Here is a 26,796-nt window from a genome sequence, read left to right on the forward strand (position 1 = left end):
AGTTCTAAGAGGGAATATGATTGGGATGGAAGATGTCAGGCAGCATTTGACCACTTAAAATGTTTTTTGAGTAGTGAACCAGGTTTAAAAAGCCCTAGTTTTTCTAAACCCTTCTCTTTGAAAGTAGATGCCTGTGACACAGGTGCTGGGGGAGTGTTGCTGCAGGAATCAGATGGGATACTCCATCCAGTCAGCTATACTTCTAGTAAATTCAACATTCATCAGCTATCCTACAGCACTATAGAGAAGGAACTATTAAGCTTAGTTCCTGCTCTCCAGAAAAATAAGTGTTACTTACAGGGAGTCTCGGTTATTCTAGTTTACACTGACCACAACTCTTTGATCTTTTTGAGGCGCAAAAAGGCTCATAATCAACTTTTGCTTCAGTGGGCTTTATACTTACAGAACTTCAATCTTCACATCAAGCATCTTAAGGGCAGCGACAACATGTTCGCGGATGCCTTATCACGTGCCCATTCTCAGCCTTCTCAGGAAATGGAAGGTGCTCAACTATGATCAAGCCACTCCATTGGGCTTGATCTTCCACATTTTATTGTATAATTAAGTTTCGTGTTTATATTTTGTCTGATTGTTTCCCCTCTGTATACCATTTTTCTATTGTCCTTCTGAAATAATGGTTGTTACTGTCTTTAAACTCCTTGCTTTTACTCTATCTCCACCCAACTTATATTTCTTCGACTACTGTTTCACTTCTATCGTCAGTCTCCACTCAGCTCACCAGAACCTGGTATCCGGCAGGGAAGCAGTTTACCTTCTTTGACATGTCAATAGGCTAAGTATAAGTTTTGTACAGGCAGTCCCTGGTTATCGGCGGGGTTGGTGTGATAACCGAAAATCGGCGATTTTCGGAGCTTTTTGGGGCTTATTAGCGTCTCTGTTAGGTATGTATTGGCGCCAATACCCGATTATCGGTGCCGATAAGCGGAAATCGGCGATTCTCAGCGCCGAAAACTGCCAATTTTCATCACTAGACAAGCCCCATAAAACCGGATTGCCATTAACTGGGGACTGCCTGTATTGTAGGGGTTGAATAACAAATTGTATTTTGTGCCAAGGTTTCCAATTCATAATAATATACTTTTCTGATACGTAGTTGTCAAATTGTACTTGTTTTCTAGTTTGCTGTAAATAATTTTTAAATAATAATACAGGCAGTCCCCGGTTTATGACGGGGGTTCTGTTTTTACGCTGCACTGTAAACTGAAAATTGTCGTAAAACGAAAAATTGTCAAAAATCCTAAGAAAACCTTACTTTTAATGCTTTGGGTGTATTGAAAACGATGTAAACTGCATTTTTACTGAGTTTTTCATCAAATAAACCTCCAAATTTTGATTATTTTGCCGTTTTGGAGCAATATTTCTTCCATTGGATCAGCATACGACGCATCATAACCCCGGAACATGCGTCGTAAAGCGGGAAATAATTTCTGATGAATATATTTGAAAAGCGTCGTAACCTCAGAACGTCATAAGCCAGACCAGTCGTAAACCGGGGACTGCCTGTATTTAACTTTTGTACTGTCGTATTATCATTCACTTACCTTTTGATATTTCTTTATTGTTATAGTCTACTGAAACTAAGGGTATAAAATTAACTTTACATTGAGTAATACAATGTCCATTATATCTGTAACACACTTAACAGGTAGCAGAGAATGGCGACCACCATCATCTGCAGTTCTCTTCGGCGGACGTGATGAATCAAGAAAGCGTTTGCATCGCCTTCTATCAGCGCCAGAATCCTACAAACTAGACGACAACTGGTGAACATCCAATAAAACAAATTTCCAGCGGCTGTCTGTCGATACCTGGGAACGTTCAACAGGCTTGACTGAGGGGGGTGACTAGCTGTGGGCAAACTCCCTTGGCCTCTCTTGAACTTTAGGTATGTCTTCTTCCAAGTTAAGGAGAGTATGACAGGGAACTTCGTCTTGGAGATATGACAGGACGGGTAGCCACCTCCCCCACTTGCTACTCTGTTACTCACCACTTTTTTTTAGCAAACACTTTATATGGGAGTAGGTGGATGAATAGTAGGAGGGTAAGTAAAAGGAGAAAAGGCAGGAATAGGAGTAGAAGGAATAGCAGGACTAGTTTCTAAACTAGGTTTAGGAGTAGTTTCTAGGCTAAGTGCAAGCCATCTCTCAGCTCTAGAAGCCACTTTCCTCTTCCTATCCCTTTCTAACTAGTCTAGGTGAGATCAAGTACTTTCCACTTTTTCTCATCCCAATCATTGCATTCAGCACAAGTTTTCTCCTTACTACACCTGCCCCCTACACTTACTGTAAACTGTATGTGAATCATAGCACGATTTAGTCAATCTGTTTTACAACCTTCACTGCAATAGCAAAAACTAAAGTAACTAGAATCAGACATAATATGTAAAAAATTAGTATCCTGAACCTAAAAGCTAATAAGATGATCAAAGCTTGAAGAATACTCAAAATAAAGTAATAACACTTCACCTAAGTCCCTTTAAGACAACCGAAAAGCAAGAGAAAAAGCTGCTGCAATAGCGTCAAAGTACGATAAACTGCAGCAGAGCAATTGAACCGCCTGGTTGTTTCCCCGAGTGCTCTGATAGTGGATGGAGCTTGCCAACTACGCAAAAAAAATAGAAGCGTTACAGCGAATTGTTAAAAAGGCTGCTGCACAAGTTAGAAACCTCAGCTTGTAATTACTTGGTAAGTTACTTAACCCTTTAACGCCAAAGCCCTACTTACAAAAACGTCTCCCGTATGCTGGCAGCGTTCGGTGAGTTAGCGCTTGAAGCGGAAAAAGTTTTTTCAAAAATCACAGCACACTTAGTTTTTAAGATTAAGAGTTCATTTTTGGCTGATTTTTTCGTCATTGCCTGAAGTTTAGTATGCAACCATCAGAAATAAAAAAAATCTTATCATATATAAATATTCGAATATATGACAGCGAAAAAAAAAACTTGTATATAATTGTATACAAATCGCGCTGTAAGCAAAACGGTTAAAGCTAATGAGTTAATTTTTTTTAGTTGTATTGTACACTAAATTGCGATGATTTTGGTATATAACAAATTTTAAAACAATCAAAGCAACACAGAGAAAATATTATCACAAAATGATGCATGAATTAAGTAGCGTGCGGACGTAAAAAATGTTTTTCAAAAATTCACCATAAATCGAAATATTGTGCTAGAGACTTCCCGTTTGTTGAAAAATGAAGCTAATTGATTGAATATTACTATACTGTAAGTGTTTTAGATTACAATTGCAGTTTTCGACCATTTCGGTCGAGTTAAAGTTGACCGAAAGTCGAATTTTTTTCTATTTATCGTGATTTATATGAAAATGTTTCAAAACTGATAAAAGCTACAACCATGAGTTATTTTTTGTTGTATTGTACATGAAATTGCGCACATTTTCATATATATAAAACTTTATGTAACGACTAATATAAAACGGTGCAAATATTACGACAACGAGACGAAAGAATTTCTGAGATGTTTGGCAGAGTTACAGCGCAAGAGACGTAAGGAAAATGTTTTTTCAAAAATTCACCATAAATCGAAATATTGTGCTAGAGACTTCCAATTTATTGCAAAATGAAGGTAAACGATTGAATATTACTAGAATGTAAGAGTTTTAGCTTACAATTGCGTTTTTTACCATTTCGGTCGAGTTAAAGTTAACCAAGGTTGAAATTTTGGCAGTTATTGTGATTTATGTGAAAATATTTCAAAACTGATAAAAGCTACAACCATGAGCTATTTTCTGTTGTATTCTACATGAAATTGCACACATTTTCATATATAAAAGTTTATGTAACGACTAATGTAAAACGATGCAAACATTACGACAAATGACGAAAAGAATTTCTGAGATGTTCGCCGAGTTACGCGAGCAGGCGTAAGGAAAAAGATTTATTTTTTTCAGAAATTCACCATAAATCAAAATATTGTGCTAGAGACTTCCAGTTTGTTGCAAAATGAAGGTACATGATTGAATATTACTAGAATGTAAGAGTTTTAGCTTATAATTGCGTTTTTTTTACCATTTCGGTAGAGTTAAAGTTGACCGAAGCTTGAAATTTTGGCAGTTATCGTGATTCATATGAAAATATTTCAAAACTGATAAAAGCTACAACCATGAGTTATTTTCTGTCGTATTCTACATGAAATTGCACATTTCCATATATAAAACTTTATGTAACGACTAATATAAAACAGTGCAAACATTACGACAACGTGTTAAAGAATTTCTGCGCGGACGTAAGGAAAAAGTTTTTCAAAATTCACCATAAATCGAAATATTGTGCTAGAGACTTCCAACTGGTTGCAAAATGAAGGTAAATTATTGAATATTAATAAAATGTAAGAGTTTTAGCTTACAATTGCGATTTTTTACCATTTCAGTCACGTCAAAGTTGACCGAATGTTGAAATTTTGGCAGTTATCGTGGTTTATATGAAAATATTTCCAAACTGATAAAAGCTACAACTATGGGTTGTATTTTGTTGTATTTTACATGAAATTGCGCACATTTTCATATATAAAACTTTATGTAACGGCTTATATAGAACAGTGCAAAAATTACGACAAAATGACAAAAGAATTTATGAAATTTTCGGCTGAGTTACCGCCCGTGCATGAGAAAAAGTTTTTTCAAAAATTCACCATAAATCAAAATATTGTGCTAGAGACTTCCAATTTGTTGCAAAATGAAGGTACATGATTGAATATTACTAGAATGTAAGAGTTTTTTAGCTTACAATTGCGTTTTTTCGACCATTTCGGTCGAGTCAAAAGTTGACCGAAGGTTGAAATTTTTGTAGTCGACGTGCGGTCGTCCACTCGGCATCCAACAGACAATTTTAGTCGACGTATGATACGTCCAGTAGGCGATTAAGGGTTAATGAAATGCTTATTTCATATGTAGGCAAGACAAAATCCAACAGCTGTACCAAGTTCACTAATGGCATGGAACTGAGTGTGTGCATATGTACGTACCCTACGAACCTGATTACATTTATAATTTGGTTTACGAAAAAAGAGAAAATGGAGTAAAAATATAAACGAGAATACTATAGCACAAAATATAAACAAAATAGTGTAAGAGTGCATGTGTTAAAGTATTAGGCTTTAATGTAAACATGTTTCAGTTCTCTCTCTCTCTTTCTCAGTGCTGCACATACACATCCTTTAATGAAATATGAATGACTGAATCATAAACATAAAATATGAATTAACGTACCATAAACATTAAACTCCAAGAAATTCATGATGCCACTGTATTGCTGCTGCCTGTGCCCATCTTGCACGAAATTTAAAATATTTTCAATATTGTCTTATCGGTATTGCTTCGTAACTTTGAAACCACTGGAACTGCAGTCCCATCGCAAACTTGATTTATCGTAAAATGACACATTGTAAATAGGGAAATACCTGTACACAAGGGTGGCTAGGAGAATTCTGACAATAGCTGAAACATTTGAAACACACCTGCTGGAGAACAGGTGTACTAGACAGTCATCTGTGGTCAGCCATTCGATCTTCTTTTGTTTGAAAGTCAATTCGCTTACTGGCATAGATACTGTATAAGCTATCTTTATCAGAGATATTATCCACCCCAAATAACATATTTCAATAAATATTCAAACAACTTCCATCATGGTTATGGTGTGTATAATGTAAATTTTTCACGTACTCATCCTTTAGTACCGTCTACACTGTGCCAGACTGTAAACGATACCTCCTTTCAGGTCTAATTACTGTACCAACAAAGACCATATAAACCAAGTTTTAAATCTGACAGACTGACAGATGAAAACAATGCTGGTGCAAGGCTTGTTAATTGTTGGAATATATTTTATACAGGATTAAATTATCAAAATAATATACTATCTGCTCATTTACTCAATTTCCTCTTCTATGCAATACTTTTCTACACATCGAAGCCATGAAAATGGTGTGCAGTACAGTATCTATAAATAGCTGTAACTTGTACACAAAGATCAAAATTAAATTTTCAAACATAAGAGTGAGATAGATATACAATATGCATTTCTTACTAACAAATTCTTTTTCTTAAAACACATACAACAAAGATTATAGTAAATTATATTTACCTGTTATGATGTTGCTAAACCCATTCGCTTCAACCAACTGTTTGGCATGCACTGCTATCTTGGAAGCATCAATAGCATAAACCTTTTTTGCACCAGCCTGGGCACAAAACATACTAAGGATACCTGTCCCACAGCCTACATCAACCACAACTTTTCCATGAATATATTCCTCCATATTTTGAAAGATTGCTTGTTGATAAGCATTTGTCCTTACTGTATCTTCAATCATTGTCCTATGAAGCTCCACATCTGAATATGAACTGAAAAAAAAAAAAAAAAAAAGTTTAACAGGTTTACACCAATTAATAAAAATACTGCAGTATAAAAATACTGTAGTAAATAAAAAGCACTTTTGAATGGTACCTAAGTCTAGTGGCTTCACTCCAGAGAATACTTGAGGATGTGCTCCAAACATCCATCATCAAAGTGAGTTCCAAAGGCTCGACTTACATTAAATACTAATTTCACCTAACTTTCACCTATCTCCATATTTCCTTAATACTGGGTAATGTTTTGCAACTACACTCATTTTCATTAACCTGCAGTTAACACCTGGTTCATAGTTCAAGTTTCCTCATTAACAGGTGAGTAAACCCACTTTTCAGAAGGAATCAGAACCTGAGGTTATTAACCTCTGCCACATCCCAGTCAAGTGTTATGAGCAGGGGAAGCATGACTTCAGTAACATTCTATACAGCCAGGCATCTGTGCCAGAGTTTGGTTCCCTATGCTGAACCCTACTCTAGGAAAGACTGCAGGAAACCTGTCTTTCCTGTAACAAGAGAAATCAAGGTTTACAGACAGAAGCATCATTATTCAACACATCATCAGACCAAAATCTTCGGACAGGTGCTTAGTCATGTAACTCGCCTACATCTGCCCAACCAGCATGAACACTGTTAGTTCTGTCTACTGTTATGAAGGGTGTGAAAGGGGGAGGGGGTGCATTTAAAGCATCTCTTTTCCAGCATAAGCCCATCCTGAACCTTACTCAGGATGTAAACCTGTATTGTTGGTGCTGTACACAGCTTGAACACCATTACAGTATAGGCCTAAGGTACAAGAATGAGATTTAGGTTATAAAGCCAAGCACTAGGGGGAATATCAGCCTTTCAGCATCTAAGAGCCATCCCTATGAAAAAGGCAACTGTGCCTAGCTCATATTTCCTGGAGTAAAGGACTGAAGCAGGGATAGCTTCCACCAAAGGATGGTCAAACTGAAGGAACCACAACAAATTGTTCATGACTGAAGTCAAGCTGACAAAGGATACTGAGTAATACCAGAGGGATAACTCTACTTGAGAGTGTTGCAGAAAATTAACTTGAAGGCAAGTGTAGAGCCATGTACACTGACATTGGTTCCTCTAATTACTCAACTAGAGACAGAGCTGATCAAGAAGAATCTCACTCACAGGGCAACAGGTATTGTTTCCAGTCCTCTGCAGAGGAAGAGCACACCAAAGCTTCCCCTACAACAAGGAGACCTATTACCTTTGGAAAAACCAAGGATGCTTCACTCTGGAGGATGTGCAAGTCCTCCACAGTCTCCTTGTCAGGGTCTTCCAACAAAAATTCTTAGTAATGACCACAAAGAAATCTCCCCTATTTGGAGGTTCATGGAGAAGTAAGCAATTAATAAGCGCCAAATCCATGTGGGCTTGGGGTAGAAAAACAGACAGAATGCACAGTCACAGCAGGTGGAACAATAAACTTGGAGCCAGAAGGCTAATTGCTTGAGGTGGCAGCCAAGGAAACAAGAGGCCACCCACACAGCCCATGCTGCAAGTAGCAAGCATGGGACTAGTTTCACACTGCAGCTTCAGAATACTCTTTGGTAGAGGGGACCTTACAAGAACACCAGGTGAAGCCTCAAGATTAGGCAAGGCCTGTACAGATGAAGCAACAGAACTGCAAGTCCCAGAGACAGTAAAAAGCATTGATAAAGCCTGAGAAGAACCTCCACAAACTGAGGCACCAAGGGTGAAGCAGGAATAAGAGCAGGTGCAGCAGTCAATACCGATACAGTCATTACGGTAATTGTGGCAGCTGTGGACACCAAAGCGAATAAAGTTCCTAAAGTGGGGCGAGATACATGACAGTGGATACACAGACACAGGAAACCAAGGAGTAAGACAAACAGGAAGCAGGAGGGTTCATACACAGGACGGAAAGTCAAGGTTGAGAACACTGCAACAGTCAAGGGCACAGGAACAGACATGTAAGCAGGGATGGCCATACACACAGCAATTGAAGATCCAAGAGTATCAGAGTGCTGTACATGAAAGCTATAGAACACACAGGCATACTAGTATACATTGAAGGATAAAAGCACAGGACCAGATGTTAGAGTTGATTACATGAGATTGCAAAGTATCTGGAAGCAGGATATAAAAAGGACTCTCAAAATGTAGACGGGGGAAGGAGGGTATGACCTTGGCACACAAGGATGTAACTAGCAAAGAACTAGTATCAAGGATAAAGGCAATTTTTTCTTACAAGATTACATACCTGTCTCTTTTATATAAAGACTCAACTCTTTGGCGAGAGATATTGTCCAGAGATCTTGACTGGCACTCAACTCCCACCGGGAAATTCAGCTTCCCAGTTAAGTAAGTGAACAGGGGAAGGAAGACTACTCTAACCTCATGTACATCCTGGCATGTGTGATGTAAAGGATGACAGGCTCCTGTGCCAAAGTGTGGATTGTTTGTACCCCTACTCTAAGAAAAAAGAAAATTAAAGTTTCCTGTGCAATTAGAGAAGACCAGCTAAGTAAGTACCATAATATCATGAAATTCCAGTTATATATGCTCTACCACCCACCTCTTCTCCCCTTGTTTAAAGAGGGATAGAAGTCACAGCTACTGCTTATGTGAATGGAAGTTCAAAAGCTATTTTGAGTAACCGGTCTGCATCTGGCCTGACCACTGAGGATATAGCTGTTGGCAGGTAAGAGGAAAAAGACTGCAGGACAGAAAGAGTACTGGTCATCCTTCCTCAGTTACCTAACATTTCACTACCATAAACCTTAGACAAGATGCTGTTCTGTCCAATAGAGCTTGGACAGCTATGCAACAAACATGCTGAGCCACTAACACTCAACCCTTTGGCTATGTCTGTTGACCATGAGTGACAAGAGATAATTACTGTATAATTAAAGTGTGAGTGACGACTCGGGTTTACCACCATAGGGAAATGTCTACCCTTGAAATTACCGATTCATTTTCTTTTATTTACCATCAGAAAAAATTTCAAGGCAATATCTAGCACCACTGTTGGTGGCATCCCAAAACATAACAATAACAAAGATACCACAACTGGTCTCACCCAGTTATCCAAGGGATGACTTGTATTCTGTTTATTTACTCTCTATAAAAAAAAAGTATACCTTAATTTAACCAGACCAGAGCTGATTAACAGCTCTCCTAGGGCTGGCCCGAAGGATTAGACTTATTTTACGTGGCGAAGAACCAATCGGTTACCTAGCAATGGGACCTACAGCTTATTGTGGAATCCGAACAACATTATAGCGAGAAATGAATTTCTATCATCAGAAATAAATTTCTCTAATTCTTCATTCTATAAATTGATGTTTTTCATATTAACCCTTTAACGCCGAAGCCCTATTTACAAAAAGTCTCCCGTATGCCGGCGGTGTTCGGTGAGTTAGCGCCGAAGCGGGAAAAAAGTTTTTTTCAAAGAATCGCAGCACACTTAGTTTTTGAGATTAAGAGTTCATTTTTGGCTCATTTTTTTTGTCATTGCCTGAAGTTTAGTATGCAACCATCAGAAATGAAAAAAAGATCATTATCATATATAAATATTGGAATATATGACAGCGAAAAAAAAACTTGTATATAATTGTATACAAATCGCGCTGTAAGCAAAACAGTTAAAGCTCATGACTTAATTTTTTTTAGTTGTATTGTACACTAAATTGCGATGATTTTGGTATATAACAAATTTTAAAACGATCAAAGCAACACAGAGAAAATATTATCACAAAATGATGCATGAATTCGTAACGCATGGACGTAAAAAAAATGTTTTTTCAAAAATTCACCATAAATCGAAATATTGTGCTAGAGACTTCCCGTTTGTTGAAAAATGAAGCTAACTGATTGAATATTACTAGACTGTAAGTGTTTTAGCTTACAATTGCAGTTTTTGACCATTTCGGTCGAGTTAAAGTTGACAAAGTCGAATTTTTTCTATTTATCGTGATTTATATGAAAATATTTCAAAACCGATAAAAGCTAAAACCATGAGTTATTTTTTGTTGTATTGTACATGAAATTGCGCACATTTTCATATATAAAAATTTATGTAACGACTAATATAAAATGGTGCAAATATTACGACAACGAGATGAAAGAATTTCTGAGATGTTCGGCAGAGTTACCGCGCAGACGTAAGGAAAATGTTTTTTTAAAAAATTCACCATAAATCGAAATATTGTGCTAGAGACTTCCAATTTATTGCAAAATGAAGTTAAACGATTGAATATTACTAGAATGTAAGTTTTTAGCTTCAATTGCGTTTTTTTACCATTTCGGTCGAGTTAAAGTTGACCGAAGGTTGAAATTTTGGCAGTTATCGTGATTTATGTGAAAATATTTCAAAACTGATAAAAGCTACAACCATGAGCTATTTTCTGTTGTATTCTACATGAAATTGCGCACATTTTCATATATAAAAGTTTATGTAACGACTAATGTAAAACGATGCAAACATTACGACAACATGACGAAAAGAATTTCTGAGATGTTCGGCAGAGTTACAGAGCGCAGACGTAAGGAAAAAGATTTTTTTTTTCAGAAATTCACCATAAATCAAAATATTGTGCTAGAGACTTCCCGTTTGTTGCAAAATGAAGGTACATGATTGAATATTACAAGAATGTAAGAGTTTTAGCTTATAATTGCGTTTTTTTACCATTTCGGTCGAGTTAAAGTTGACAGAAGCTTGAAATTTTGGCAGTTATCGTGATTTATATGAAAATATTTCAAAACTGATAAAAGCTACAACCATGAGTTATTTTCTGTTGTATTCTACATGAAATTGCACATTTCCATATATAAAACTTTATGTAACGACTAATATAAAACAGTGCAAACATTACGACAGCGTGATTTAAAGAATTTCTGGCGCGGACGTAAGGAAAAAGTTTTTTCAGAAATTCACCATAAATCGAAATATTGTGCTAGAGATTTCCAATTGGTTGCAAAATGAAGGTAAATGATTGAATATTACTAGATCGTAAGAGTTTTAGCTTAAAATTGCGTTTTTTGACCATTTCGGTCGAGTTAAAGTTGACCGAAGGTTAAAATTTTGGCAGTTATCGTGGTTTATATGAAAATATTTCCAAACTGATAAAAGCTACAACCATGGGTTGTATTTTGCTGTATTGTACATGAATTTGTGCACATTTTCATATATAAAACTTTATGTAATTACGACAACGCTAATATAGAACAATGCAAAAATTACGACAAAATGAGGTTAAAAAGATCGTGGTTTTATGAAAATTTTCCAAACTGATAAAGCTACAACCATGGGTTGATTTTGCTGTGCGTAGAAGAAAAAGTTTTTTTCAAAAATTCACCATAAATCAAAAATACGACAAAATTGAATTAGAGACTAAGAAAAAGTTTTTTAAAAATTCAATTTATTTGCAAAATGAAGGTACATGATTGAATATTACTAGAATGTAAGAGTTTTAGCTTACAATTGCGTTTTTCGACCATTTCGGTCGGGTCAAAGTTGACCGAAGGTTGAAATTTTTTGTAGTTGACATACGGTACGTCCACTCTGCACCCAACAGACAATTTTAGTCGACGATGATCGTCCAATAGGCGTTTAAGGGTTAATGCATTTTGTGTGTTATGAAGAAAAGCTGGTTATAAAATGACGCTTCGTAGGTTACTACAAACTTATTTAATAGTAAAATGAAGCAGATATAAAGGCCAGAATCTTAATGTTATTGTTGGGCCCGTTAACTGGTCATTTAAAATGTCCAGCCTTTTAGTAAATTGTAGATGTACACAAATACCTGTATGAGTAATCTATGTATATTTTTTATGCTTTATATATATATATATATATATATATATATATATATATATATATATATATATATATATATATATATATATATATATATATATATATATATATAATATATATAATATTTATAAACATACATACATACTGTATATCTATTTATATGTAAATATATATACTTACACAGAGAAACAAATGACAAAGGGGAGAGACCGAGAGAGAGAGAGAGAGAGAGAGAGAGCGAGCGCCACACATACCTGCATGTTTTCAGTAGGCTAGGCTTTGTGGATGTTACCTGGGAAATGAAAAATGAGTGCTGATTGATTTGGTAATTTTGTTTGGAAAATGTTGAAAAGTAAGTACTGACTTGAGCAATGCAAACTAAACTATCATAAAAATTATTATTTGTTCTTGCATTTCCTGTCTTGCTTTTTGCTTCAATACACAGATGTGCAGATTTGGTTACTTTTGGTTTTCTACTTTATTTTTATATTTTTATCTGAGATAATAATTGTTTTATTTGTTTTTGTATCACTCACACAACTATGTATATTTTCTGTGTAGGTTAGGTTGGCTTTCAGCCTGAAAATTTTTTAACTACGAATTACTGCTGATCAATGGTTAGTTACCATTGATCAAACAGTTACTCTTGCCATGTAATTTGTAACAGTTTACAATACTGCATGGTTTTGCATTTATTATTTAGGCAAGTTCTATTTTTTTTTTTTTGCCTTTATTTAATTTTAGTGTTCATTTTTTTGTTTTTGATAGTCATGAATCCTTCATTGAAGCAATCAAGAATTTTGAAGACACTACACGATATTTTGAAGGAACTTGAAGAAATAAGAGCATCTGACAGTGAAAATGAGGAAACATTCGAGGAAATGGCAGATTATTTTTACAGTATTATTATTAATACTGAACAGTATGGCTGTCTGGATGCGGAAAATTCACCTACTTGCGGAATTTTTTTGTATTCTTATTGTTATTACTATTACTGTATTCAGTAAATGAAACCTATTCATATGGGACAAGTCCACAGGGGCCACCGACTTGATATTCAAGCTTCCAAAGAATATGGTGTTCATTAGGAGGAAGTAAGAGGAGGTAGAGGGAAATACAGAGAGAAGAGATACCACTTAACAAAAAAGAAAAATAAATTAATAAATAGAGCACATACAAAATAAAATTATTTCCCCATTTATGACATTTCATTTTATGATAAATCGAGTTTGCGATGGGTTAGCAGTTTCGATGGTTTCAAAGTTATGAAGCAATACTGATATGACAATAAAGTAAACCCCCTGTATTCGCAGGGAGATGCGTCCCTCACCCCCAAGCGAATAGTTAAAGTCCGCAAATACTTAAAACCCTTCTAAAAACCCTTAGAACTACCTATTTTGATAGTTCAACCACACACACACAATCTAAAAATACTTATACTGTACAGGTATTATCCTACTATGATGGGGTTGTTGGAAAAACTTATCTCAAATAATGCCTAGCCTACACTATAAAGTATACTGTATACATATACGGTATAGTAATTATTAATATCAGCTAATTCTGGATGTTCATGCAGACTGACTTATGATAATTCAATACAAAGAGAAATTGAATAACAAGCAAGAATTAGCTTAGCCTACATTATGGTATACTGTATCTTATACATATACAGCCTAGCCTACATTATACTGTACTCTATATTCACGTATTAATATCGTATTATACAAACATCAACATAACGAATATGCATCTTTTCCATGGATCTTTTAAAATGTTATGCTTTACCTCACTGTATCCAATAATATTGTATATATTCTTATACTGATTTTGTATTATAAACTGCGATCATAGCGATCAATGTTTTGGTTTGTAAACTGATTCGCGGCAAGTTTATTTCGCCGTATTTAACTCAGTTCAGAGTGCTTTTCTTGCTTCTAGTTAGCAAGGTTATTTTTCGTTATAAAAAGTGTTTTTAAGTCGAAATTTAACTTTAATACGTCTCGTTTTGAAATTAATTTAGCTATTTTTTTCGTTAATAGATGGCGTTGGCCGTTAGGGGGCATATTTGTTTTGTGTAAAAAAAAATGAGGATTCCGTTCGCTATTTTCACTTGGTTTCGTCATAATACAAGCTTTACGTATTTATCTTTTATCGGCGTAAAAACAGCAGTATTATGTGCTCTTTCATACCCTGTAGTTTTGGTTAAAATACTTTCTCTCCAATTTAATTTACGGTCGAGTTTCATCCATGTTGCTGATGCATGATAATTTATGGTCATTAGCAGCTTGAACATTGTTTTTTCAGCTTCAGCTACAACTTGCAGCTTAAATTTTGCAGTATATTTCCTTGCTAATCTTTTATCCATAACGAATATATTTTTACCGTAATGTTAAAATATATCAGTCCTATTCTACTTAACGTCATTTGCAACATAACTATGGTAATTGTTTACTACTGTACGATGGTTGAAAAACACGCAAAACAGCTTTTGTTATCCCACTCACTTAGTAGCAAGACAGCAGTTTCTCGCAAGAGTATTTACTAACAATACTTTTATCATTCTCTTTTACTTTTTTAACTAGAAGATGGGATAAAGACATGGAGGAAAAGAAGTTGGTATATTTTAATTTGGTCTCTCTCGCTGCCTGATTGTACGCCGCTGCCTGCGCCAGCGTGAAATTTAAAAATACCTTCTAAATATTGTTGTATCGGTATTAACCCTTTAACGCTGACTGGACGTATTTTACATCGACAAAAGTTGTCTGTCGGGTGTCAAGTGGACGTAAAATATGCCGACTACGAAAAGTTTTTTTAAATATTCGCGGAAAAATACTTATAGGCCTCGTTTGCAAAAAATTTTAAATCACGCGCCTTGAGGGATGATGGGAGTTCACGGATCACGCTGTTGTTTTGTTTACCTTACAAGCGTGACCCAGCTGCGCATGCGCGAATTTCTTTCTTATCCCAAAAGCAAGCATCAGCTAACTCTGCTGAAAATCTCAGAAATTCTTCAGTCACTTTGTTGTATTTTTGCACCGTTTTCTATTAGCCTTTACATAAAGTTTTATATATGAAAATGTGTACAACTTCATGTAGAATACAATAAAAAATAACTCATGGTTGTAGCTTTTATCAATTTTGACATATTTTCATATAAATCACGATAAGTGACAAAATTTCAACCTTCAGTCAACTTTGACTCAACCGAAATGGCCGAAAAATGCAATTGTAAGCTAAGACTCTTACATTCTAGTAATATTCAATCATTTACCTTCATTTTGCAACAAATGAGAAGTCTCTAGCACAATATTTCAATTTATGGTGAATTTTTTATAAAAACTTTTTCCTTACGTCCGTGCACGCTAACTCTGCTGAAAATCTCAGAATTTCTTTAGTCACTTTGTTGTAATTTTTGCATTGTTTTGTATCAGCCGTTACATAAAGTTTTATATATGAAAATGTGTGCAATTTCATGTAGATTACAACAAAAAATAACTCATGGCTGTAGCTTTTCTCAGTTTTGAACTATTTTTATATAAATCACAATAAGTGCCAAAATTTCAACCTTCGGTCAACTTTGACTCGACCATTTCACAATTGTAAGCTAAACCTCTTACATTCTAGTAATATTCAATAATTTAACTTCATTTTGCAACAATCAAGAAGTCTCTAGCACAATATTTCAATTTATGGTGAATTTTTGAAAAAAACTTTTTCCTTACGTCCGCTCTAACTCTGCTGAAAATCTTGTAAGAGCCTGACGCCGTCTCTTCTAAACACGTGTGTGTTCGTCGTCCATCGGAGTGGACAAGGCAACAAGAGCATCTCGTTTTCTTTCTCTAAAGGAATGCGATTTCAACCATACAATATTTCCGTCTGTTTCTCCCTAACCATTGTTGTCTTGATGTATGTACAATCACCACTACTTGCACTGCCATGCAAGCATTCTAATCATGTACTCATAATGTTCCAACGAACATTCTGTATCAAACTGTGTGCATGTTTCTGTTTGTGAAGACGCCAAATGTCTCGCCACTCCGATGGACGACGAACACACGAACGCACAAGTGTTTGGAAGAGATGGCGTCAGGCTCTTACAATCTCAGAAATTCTTTAGTCACTGTCGTAATTTTTGCACAGTTTTCTACTAGCCGTTATATAAAGTTTTATATATGAAAATGTGCACAATTTCATGTAAAATAAAACAAAAAATAACTCATGGCTGTAGCTTTTATCATTTTTGACATATTTTCATATAAATCACGATAAGTGCTAAAATTTCAACCTTCGGTCAACTTTGACATGACCAAAATGGTCGAAAAATGCAATTGTAAACTAAAACTCTTACATTCTGGTAATATTCAATCATTTACCTTCATTTTGCAACAAATGAGAAGTCTCTAGCACAATATTTTGATTTATGGTGAATTTTTGAAAAAAAACCTTTTCCTTACGTCCTCTCTAACTCTGCTGAAAATCTCAGAATTTCTTTAGTCACTGTCGTAATTTTTGCACCATTTTATATTAACCGTTACATAAAGTTTTATATATGAAAATGTGTGCAATTTCATGTAGAATACAACAAAAAATAACTCATGGTTGTAGCTTTTATCAGTTTTGAAATATTTTCATATAAATCACGATGTGCCAAAATTTCAACCTTCGGTCAACTTTGACTCGACCGAAATGTTTGAAAAATGCAATTGTAAGCTAAAACTCTTACATTCTAGTAATATTCAATCATTTACCTTCATTTGGCAACAAACGGGAAGTCTCTAGCACAATATTTCGATTCATGGTGAATTTTTGAAAAAACTTTTTTTTTACGTCCGCGCGTTATGAATTCATGCATCGTTTTTTGATGCTTTGATCGTTTTACAATTTGTTATATACCAAAATCATCGCTATTTAGTGTACAATACAACGAAAAAAAAAAAAAAATAGCTCATTATCTTTAACCATTTTGCTCACAGGGCGATTTGTATACAATTATATATGAAATTTTTTTTCGTGCTGTTATATATTGCAATATTTATATATGATAATGATATTTTTTCATTCCTGATGGTTGCATACTAAACTTCAGGCAATGAGAAAAAAAGACCCAAAAATGAACTCTTAATCTTAAAAACCAAGCGTGCTGTGATTTTTTGAAAAACTTTTTTCCACTTCGGCGCTAACTCCCAAACCCCACCGGCATACAGCAGACACTTTTGTAAATAGAGGTTTGGCGTTTAAGGGTTAGCATGTTTTTTTTTACAGGATCAAACATCAGAAAAGAAATGAAAAAGTAAACATTCATTAAAAAAATAAGACTAAAAATATATCAAATTAACAAAGAAATAATTTAAAATGTGTGCAAATTCCAAGCAATGCTTCATAAATAATGTGTTGGACTGTAATAAAGCGTTTTCCACTGAAGTCTTGCATTGATATCAATATATATTTTCTTAATTTGTACTGCATCTCCTCGATCTAAATCGCACTTTTTCTTTTTTGCTAATGTGTATTTTTCAAATACACAATTAGTTTCCACAAATTTGGGTGCATGTTAGTCATGGAGCTCCGTAATGCATTGTGGAAGCCTTCCACACTGTTGTTGGTTCTGTTCATGCCATTCTGGGTTCATATGAAGACATTCCACAATTCAATAGGAAAAGTTGGCTGCATTCTTCATCTTTGTTCACCTAGACCCCATTCTCCTCCGATATAGTGAGTTTCAAAATATGATACAAATTCTTGGGGCAAATCATCATTGTCAGTCAGTTCAAGAAAACCATCAATAACATCACACACTGGCAGAAATGTTAATGCAGTGAAGCATTTAATTTTGTTGTTAAATTCTGCGTCCGTAAGATAGCGTGACTTTAAACCTGTATCCACAATGTGGCGATAGATATTCTTAGCCCTATGAAATAAACAACCTGTTATATTTGTTGTTGGAAATATATCACAGAAAGCATTGATAACTGTTTTCTCGAAATCAACCATTAAGGTTTCGGGCTCTAACCATGGGTGTAAGTCCTACAAGGCACTAAAAAGTCTGCTGTAGGTTACTTGTGATTTGCTAGGTAGCAAAACAAAAAGACATGGTACACTAATATATCTTATATGATAATATGTAAAAGGAATAACTGATAATAAATATCTGGGCTACATTTAAAAGTGCCATCACAAGCCCAATCTTTATTAGCAAGGTCCTCTAACCCAGCATGAGTGCCGAACACTAAAATTCTATCCAGATCATCTGTCTTCACCACTATTGTACAACAAAAAATGCTCACCATTTTCAAGAAATCTACACTATATTCTTCAGGTATTGTATATCCACTTCTTCCGGTTGGGATCGGGGGAGCTTGGCTTTTCTTCTGCCTCCAACCTCTAATACTGCGAGACAAATGCGATGAAGTCGATAGCAAAGACAATGTATTATCAGCTAAACTAAATGAAATTTCTGCAATTAAGGACCGTGCAGAAATGTGAATTAGTGGCTAGTGATTTCAATTTTGTTTTTACTTCATACATTTTTTATTTTGATGGACGAGATGGATGGCAATGCTCGCCAAATGTTTTACATATAAATAAATTATCATTTTCCAGCACGGTATGCACTCTAGCTTTACATTCTTCATTTTCACATTTCCAAAATGTTTTTTTACCGTATTTTCTATCTATTCTGTAAACAAAGTTAAGATCGTCAACTAATTTCACACCGCCTCCGGTACTTTCCACATGATAGACCATTGTTATGGGTTGGCTGCACACACACACACACACACATACACACACACACACACAAAATGTTGTCGAATAAAATAAAGAAAATTTAAAGAGTTTAACTCTACTCATTCAATTTGGGTAATAATTATATAACAAGGTACTTCGTCAATCAAAATGTAACAGTAGTAGCTTCCAGATATACTTGATAACAAGGTACTTCGCTTATTAAAATGTTTAAATCGAAGTAACAATAGTGTGAGCCATATATATTTGATAATGAATGCGGCGAAATTCTTACGGCAAAAATCCTATACAACAAAGTTTCCTACGGTGAAAATTCCTGAGGCGAGTTTACGGCGAATGTTCCGGATATGCAGAGGAGATGTAACTCCTCTGCTTTGCTGTGGTCATATCTTCATCATTCATCAGACTAGAGAGCTAATTCATCATCGTCTTCAAACAACATTCATCACTGGTGAGCACCCGTATGATTTACAAAATCTTAAACTTCTCATGATTTCGTACATTTTTTTCAATGCATATTTAGATATTTATGTACAGTACCTCATTGTTTCCTGTACTTGAGAATGTACCAATGTTGCCCCTATCTACGTTCAAAGAAAACAATAAAGCTTGAATACTGTATGAAAGAAAATGTGCATGCCTGAATATGAATAAGATACTTTAGTTTCGCCTTGGTAAAAGTACAGCAGCAGTTGGTGTGTTCACGCGCAGCTGTAAGCCATACTGTATACAGTATTTTTAAGGGTACAGTAATGTCATAAGATAACTTTGAAATTATATTCAAGTGTTTTAGGATGATAGTTTAAGGTATACTGTACAGTGGACCCCAACTTATTCGCAGTTCTGGATTCACAGCTTCACCTATTTGCAGATTTCTCTGTAGAACATATGTACACATTATTCACAAAAAATTTGCCAATCTGCAGTATTTTTCATTGAGAAATATTCACAAATTACTGTATTTTCATATCATTTTCGTGACTATATGCACCTTTTGTGATAAAACTAGTAAAATATTCATGTATATGCATTTTTAGATTTTTTTTTTTTTTGGTATTTTGAACCATCAAAATAGGCAGTTATAAGCATTTTTAAGAGGGGTTTTTGAGTATTTCTGGGGTTAGTGGTATGCATCCCCTGCGAATACTGGGGGTCGATGCGTTTGGTGTTTGAACTATTAAAATATGCAGTTATAAGCATTCTTAGTCGGGTTCTCAAGTACTGGCAAATTTTAGCTATTCACGAGCGGTCCCTAACACCTAAAAGATAAATTAACAAATTAAAATATAAAAATGTATGTAAAATATTAAAATAAAAGTTAATTGTATTAGGGTAGTGATGCATTGCATCTTCGCTTGAACTTCTGAAGTTCGAACTGCACGGCATCCTCTGGGAGACTGTTCCACTGTCCAATGGTGTGAGGAATAACAGACCTCTGGAACTGAGATGTTCCACTGTGGTGCACATTTATTGCATATTAGTGCTGCTGTTCAGCGAATCTGGTTGCTCTCGGCAGGAAAATGGGATCAGGGATCAATTGCGAATGTGAAAGATCTCTTAAAATACAACTTATGAAAAAGTGACAAACAAGAGACCATCTTTCGATGGTCCAAGTTATAACCTAATACAGTACACGCAGTCCCCTGTTATCAGCGGGGGTTCTGTTCTGATGGCGCAATGATAACCGAAAATTGCCAATAACTGAAAATCAGCAATTTTCAGTAATCAGTGCTGATAAGCAGAAATATGCAATTTTTGTTGCTAGACAAGCACCGTAAAACCGGATCGCTGATAACTGGGGATTGCCTGTATTAGGAAACAGAAACCTACAAATATATACAGTATATATATATATTATAAGGTGTTATAATATATAAAACCATTCTACAAATATTATATGTCTGTGAACATTTTTATGTTTTGCTTGCAGATTCGTCATTTGTTGTGATGATATGATTTTAAAATGCCTTTTCTTATAGATAAATTGTGTATCATGTAATCTTAAAATGTCTTGATATGTTTTTTCCATTTGTTTAATATATGATGCAGTGTATTAGAGTGTTATGGACTGGAATTCTTAACATGCTGTGGAGAGAGAGGGTAAGATTCTTACCGCTTAGTACATCCTGTATTGACATAAGTGTTTGGACGAAGTCGTGTTTGGAGAAAGGCAGAGGCCTCTTGTGTTATCTGACGAGTTGCCAGCCAATCGGCAAATTGCCTGTTATGCATTTATTCTGTGTGCCTATTCTGAGGTTATCATCTTTGTCTGTGCTTATTATTTTCCATGATCTTGAGTAATGGAATGACGAACAGAGAGAGAGTTAAGTTGACATGCTGACAGCTGAGCCAGTTTTGGTCCAAAAGCACTTCCTTCTGTTTGCTCAGGTGTTTTGAGTGAGTGGATGGTGTCGATCATAGATAAGAGCTCTGGCACATTTCCTTCTGTGTCTTAGAATTCCCTGTATGTATACTCTACATGTATACCTGTATGTATAATGTATGTACACTTTATGTACCAAGTATTCTGGGAGGGCTTGAAGATAAAAGAGGAGTGCTGAATGAGAAAGAGTCAGTCAGGAAAAGGGGTTCCTGCAATAAGCTTCTGTCTCTCTCTCTCTTAAATACCATTCATGTATAAGGTTCTTATACTGGTTGCTCTCATATTTGTACATGTTTTGTTAAACTCACCCAAGAAGTGTATACATTTTGTAACAGTGATCCAAGGTATTTATATTGTGCAAACATTGTGGAAAGTGTATAATGGTGTAACACTGGTAAAGGTAATGTAATGTTTACTGGTTTTATGTTATGTTAAGAGTTAAAGTGGTGTTCTAGGTAAAAGAGAATTATTATTTTGATAAGAGGTGGATAATGTCTCTTATTGTGAGTTCTAATGTGTCTTGCTGCTAATTATATGTCATTGTGACTTGGCAGTGTTGTCTTTGAGAAAGTCTTAGAAAGACGTGTTTAACTTTTTTTAAAAGTGAAGGTAATCTTTTGAAAGATTGATATAATCTTTAAACATATTTTTGTTTTAGTAAAATGGCTGTTGGTATATTTCCATTTTTGTTTATTTCATTCTAATATGTCTGTGTCATCATATTACTCTAATTTTATAATTAAGCGTTTTACAAAGTTTTTGTGCTGGTGATTACTTAGCATTTGTTAGTGCATACTTATTATTGAGATTTCAGAGAATACTTATATGGATTCCAGTCAGTAATATTTTGGTGAACACTTGTGTTGAGTTTAGTTAATCAGGTATATGTTTAAAACTTGAGTGATAGTTACTGGTTTGAATCTTACTTAACCAAATTGCTTTCTTAATAAATTAAAGTTTTGCGAGTTAAACTTGATTAAGAAATACTTAAATCTTACACTGTTGTCAGATAACAGTAAATCTTTTTGAGATTGTGAACTCTGCATATAACTTTTGAACTTAGCAATAAATTTGTCTGTTTAAAGTTTCAAAAGCACAGCGTTTCATTTTGACCACTAGTAATTAGAGAAATTAATGAATGTGTACTATGTAAGTATATCTGTTTGTTCACCTGAGACTTATCTAGGTGAAATAGAACCAGGGAAACTGTTATAGTGTTTGTTGAAGTGATGCCCATTTTCCACTAGTCTGTTTATAGCTTGTTGGTTGTTACCTCACCCATAACTTGATAAAGTTAGATTGATTTTCTCAAGTGATAAGTAAGTTTATGGGATCACTGTACCTTTAGAGTATTCAGTCTTAATATTTTGTTATGAGGTTTCAAGTATCTGGTCAAAGTGAGGTAACTTTTTGGTATTATTATTTGTGTAATAACCAGGTGCTTGATCACTTTGTGACAATATATATATACAGGCAGTCCCCGGTTTACGACGGGTCCGGCTTACGACGTTCTGAGGTTACGACGCTTTTCAAATATATTCATCAGAAATTATTTCCCAGTTTACGATGCATGTTCCAAGGTTACGACGCATCGTACGCCGATCCGACGGAAGAAATATGGCTCCAAAAAGGCAGATAATAAAAATTTGAAGGTTTTTTGATGAAAAACTCAATAAAAAATGCAGTTTACATTGTTTTTTACACCCAATGCATTAAAAGTAAGGTTTTCTTGGCATTTTTATGATTTTCGACAATTTTTTTGGTTTATGACGATTTTCAGTTTACAACGCTTGTGCAAAAACGGAACCCCGTTGTAAACCAGGGACTGCCTGTGTGTGTGTGTGTGTGTACATATATATATATATATATATATATATATATATATATATATATATATATATACACAGGCAGTGGCGTTATCGTGAGTTCGTTCCCGACGGCGTGACAACAACCGAAAATCGCCACTAACCGAAAATCGGCGATAATAGCACTGATCCCCAGTTAATGGCTACCGATAACCGGTTGGTGCACTGATAACTTTGTAGTGATCAAGGCGCCCGATAACAGGCGATCCAACGCCGATAACCGGTTATCAGCGCGAAAATCTGAATTTATTGTCGCCGCTAGACAAGCGCGTAAAACGGATCGCCAGTAACCGAGGCTGGCGATAACCTGGGACTGCCTGTACACACACACACACATATATATATACAGTGAACCCCCATATTAGCGGGGATCGTCTAACCCACAATAGGTCAAATCTGCAAATCTTAAAACTCATCTAATGACTGCCCTGCGGCATTCCTGTCTTTCGCTGATGCGTACTAGGTCCACAGGTTGCCATAGATCGCATTAGATATTATTTCATAGCTAAAAGGAAATTACCACCTATATACTGACAATATCATTACATTATCTAGAAAATGTAATTTGACTATGATAGGGTTACTGTTTTGTTTATAACTCTAACTGTGGCGAACTTTTAAATAAAAATTTCCTGAGAGAAGATAGTCCAGGATATGTATGATGCCATATATAAAATATCCCAGAAATTTGATTTCGATTTTTTTCGTCATGGCTCCCCCTTAAGACAAAGACAACTGCGAAGGTGGAGAGAGGAGCGAAGGTTGAAAAGTCTCCGAAACAGATCCTTAGAAAAAAGAAGCGAGTTACGATAATCAGAGGAAGAAGAGAAGAGCGAAAGAAGTTTCTCTTCATACAAAAAGGCTGTAGCGAAGGGATGTTCTTCAGCGGCTGGCGGGTCTTGGTGGTGGTGAGAAGTAGTTCCGATTAAGCTGATGCGTGGCGGGAACTCCAGCAGTGAAGAAGTCGTCAACTGGAAATGCGATATAGTAAACATAAAAATGTATGGAGCAGCTTCCGCGATTAGCGTGTCATCCTTGAGACATGCTAATCTTCTCTGTATCGTTCCAATTTCGGTATATGTACTGCCCGAAGCAAGTACTGGCTAAATTAAGAAAGGACATCAGATGTTGAAGCGGGTAGTTGTGCGACATGATGAACAACTGGAGGCGGCGTCAACACAAGACTTGGCTTCTCTGGCGAAGCGCGGAGCGTCATGGCGTGGCAGCGCGAGAAGGCTCGTGGCAAGTACTAGAAGAGTCACAGCGTGGCGCCACGCCCGGCGATCAGGTGAGGCGGCGTGAAGCGTGAAGCGAAGAGCAAAACGCTCGGCGAGACAAGAAAAGGCCAACACCTCAACTTCGGGGGAGAAGAGCGAATGGAAGCCACTAAACACTCTCTCTAGGCGACAGAGCGAAGCCCCAAAACATCTAGCAGGCGAGGAAGGCGAAGCAGGAGACGGAGTGAAAGTCTGTACCTCTTAACTGAGCAGATTCGAATCTTGAAAGGTTCATGAGCATCCAGCTGTTGCAAGCCCAGCAATCTTGCAGCGTTGGAGAAAGCCACTCTCTAGGGAGGGCTGAACCTGAGAAAGGAAGCAGGCGTATACTTCCCTTCCTGGGAAAAGCTCTAGCCCTTGCCTTAGCGACAGGGATGAAGTAGCGTCATCATACGAAAAACACTTTATTCTCTTCTGCAGGGAGGAATAATACGCAGCTTTTCGGGAAAGAGAGAGTACAACGTCCTAGGAAGAGGAAGTGGCGTCCTCCTCTAAGCTTCTGCAAGAGGCAGAGTCAGCAGAGCTCCAACCCGAATGAGGGACGTGTCGGGGCAGCAATCCTTCAGGATGCGTGCCTGAGCACGATCCCTGGCAGCCTGGGTAGCGTCATCAGGACCTGCTGGGCCAGATCGATTGGGAAGCCCCGTAACCCTCATCACGACTTCGACATGCCCCCTCCTGGTCCTGGGAGTTCGACAGAGGTCAGGCCTAGAGGCATTGATATGGGGCCGATCTGGCGCCCCCTCCACAACACCTAGGAACACTAACTTAACACTATGTGTTTAAAATTGCATTCACTTTAGTTTCAAAACGCGTGACTCCACCACGAGAAACCAGGAATTACCTTCTGCAGCAACAAACTACAGGGTTAGTACTAAAATTTACTACAGGGTTACTAGTAGGAGAAAAACCTGACTGTCCATCTAAGGATGCACTCTAGGAGGAAGATTTCCTGAGCCTATCACGCTCCAATTTAAGCATATGGAAGCTGCATTTATTACCACTCACCCTCAGACAATCACACATTCATTACCGATTATCATAGAGCATTGAACACCCTTACATATCCTTTACATACAAAGTGTGAGATCTACCAAGCCTTCGATAGCCTCACTCATATTTACCCAAGTTACAGACTCGATAGCTGGAGAAAGACATCTTAATTATAAGAAAAGTCAAAAGCAAAATCAAAACGGTCCACAAAAGGTGCCAAGTCACAGATCAGTTGAATACCAAAAACAAACAAAATACTTAAGTGACAACAAATTTCGAAATCCAAATATGGAGGAACTGACAACAGGTGTTGACAGTCCGGCGACAGAGAAAATCTGAATAGAAAATGGGAATGGTTCTGATACCCGCCTCCCAGCGGCGGGAATGTGTACTAACCACCTGACCGGCACCGCGTGGCCATGACTTTGAAATTCTGTCGGACTTCGGAGAATACGGCTATATATATATATGTCTGGCAGGTAAGGTAAGTCTCATGAACAAAACCAAAAATATTGGGGGAAAGGTGAATCAAGGTAAAGGTGGAAGAAACCCTTTAAATAGAGAAGGGAAAGTAATGCAGTGTGCAATGTGCAAATCGGAATGGCATTGGGCCAGAGATTGTTCTCAGAATTTTCAAAATAAGAAGAAATCAGAAACTGGACAAAAAGAAAAAGTTTATATAGGAGAAGTTAGTAAAATAGAGGAAGAATCTTGGGAAGAGGTTGATGCAATTTTAGACACAGGATGTAAGTCAACAGTTTGTGGGGAATTGTGACTAGCATTCATTGTCGTGGGTTTGAATCAGGAAGAGTTGAGGAGAATGAATGATACTAAGAAAGAGTCTTATAAAGTATTTAATTTCGGTGAGTCATCATACAAGTCGAAAGGATTATGGAAATACCAGTGATACTGAAAATTTGCCGTAACTATTCAACTGTGTGTAGTGTGGGTGATAGACCCCGCCCACTTTTGGGGTAAAGAGAGAAATGACGTGTAGAGCTCCTCAATCGCTTTTCTGCGGCTTCGATCAGCAATCGTTACGTTCTGCAGCCTTCCTCTTCATCGCTTTTGGGTGATTCATTCAGAATTTGATGTAATTTTTCATGGTTATGGCTTTGCTAGTGATTTTATTTGCATAGCCTATGATTCTTTTGCTTTGTTAGCACTTAGTTAACTTTTACTTAGCAGAGAGATGTAACTTAGCAGAAATATGCAATTTTTGTTGCTAGACAAGCACCGTAAAACCGGATCGCTGATAACCGGGGACTGCCTGTATTAGGAAACAGAAACCTACAAATATATACAGTATATATATATATATATATTATAAAATGTTATAATATAT

General features: G+C 36.3%; 1 protein-coding gene and 1 non-coding gene across 10 annotated transcripts in view; both read right to left on the minus strand.

Annotated features, from left to right (window-relative positions):
• Positions 1-26,796, minus strand: part of LOC136841650 (protein arginine N-methyltransferase 6-like) — a 142,588-nt gene that overhangs the window by 96,319 nt on the left and 19,473 nt on the right. For 7 of the 9 annotated variants that reach the window (XM_067108783.1, XM_067108780.1, XM_067108782.1 and 4 more), the window contains exon 3: positions 6,121-6,380. In XM_067108783.1, coding sequence (XP_066964884.1) covers positions 6,121-6,380 — 260 coding nt within the window. Of the gene's footprint in view, positions 1-6,120; positions 6,381-12,440; positions 12,479-26,796 lie in introns of all 9 variants that reach the window. The other 2 variants (XM_067108788.1, XM_067108787.1) reach the window with 1 other exon arrangement.
• LOC136842194 (U6 spliceosomal RNA) lies at positions 24,179-24,281 on the minus strand. The gene has a single exon (XR_010854193.1). It is a non-coding gene; the product is annotated as a U6 spliceosomal RNA (small nuclear RNA).

The sequence above is a fragment of the Macrobrachium rosenbergii genome, chromosome 9 (assembly GCF_040412425.1).
Source record: "Macrobrachium rosenbergii isolate ZJJX-2024 chromosome 9, ASM4041242v1, whole genome shotgun sequence".
Taxonomy (NCBI): domain Eukaryota; kingdom Metazoa; phylum Arthropoda; class Malacostraca; order Decapoda; family Palaemonidae; genus Macrobrachium; species Macrobrachium rosenbergii.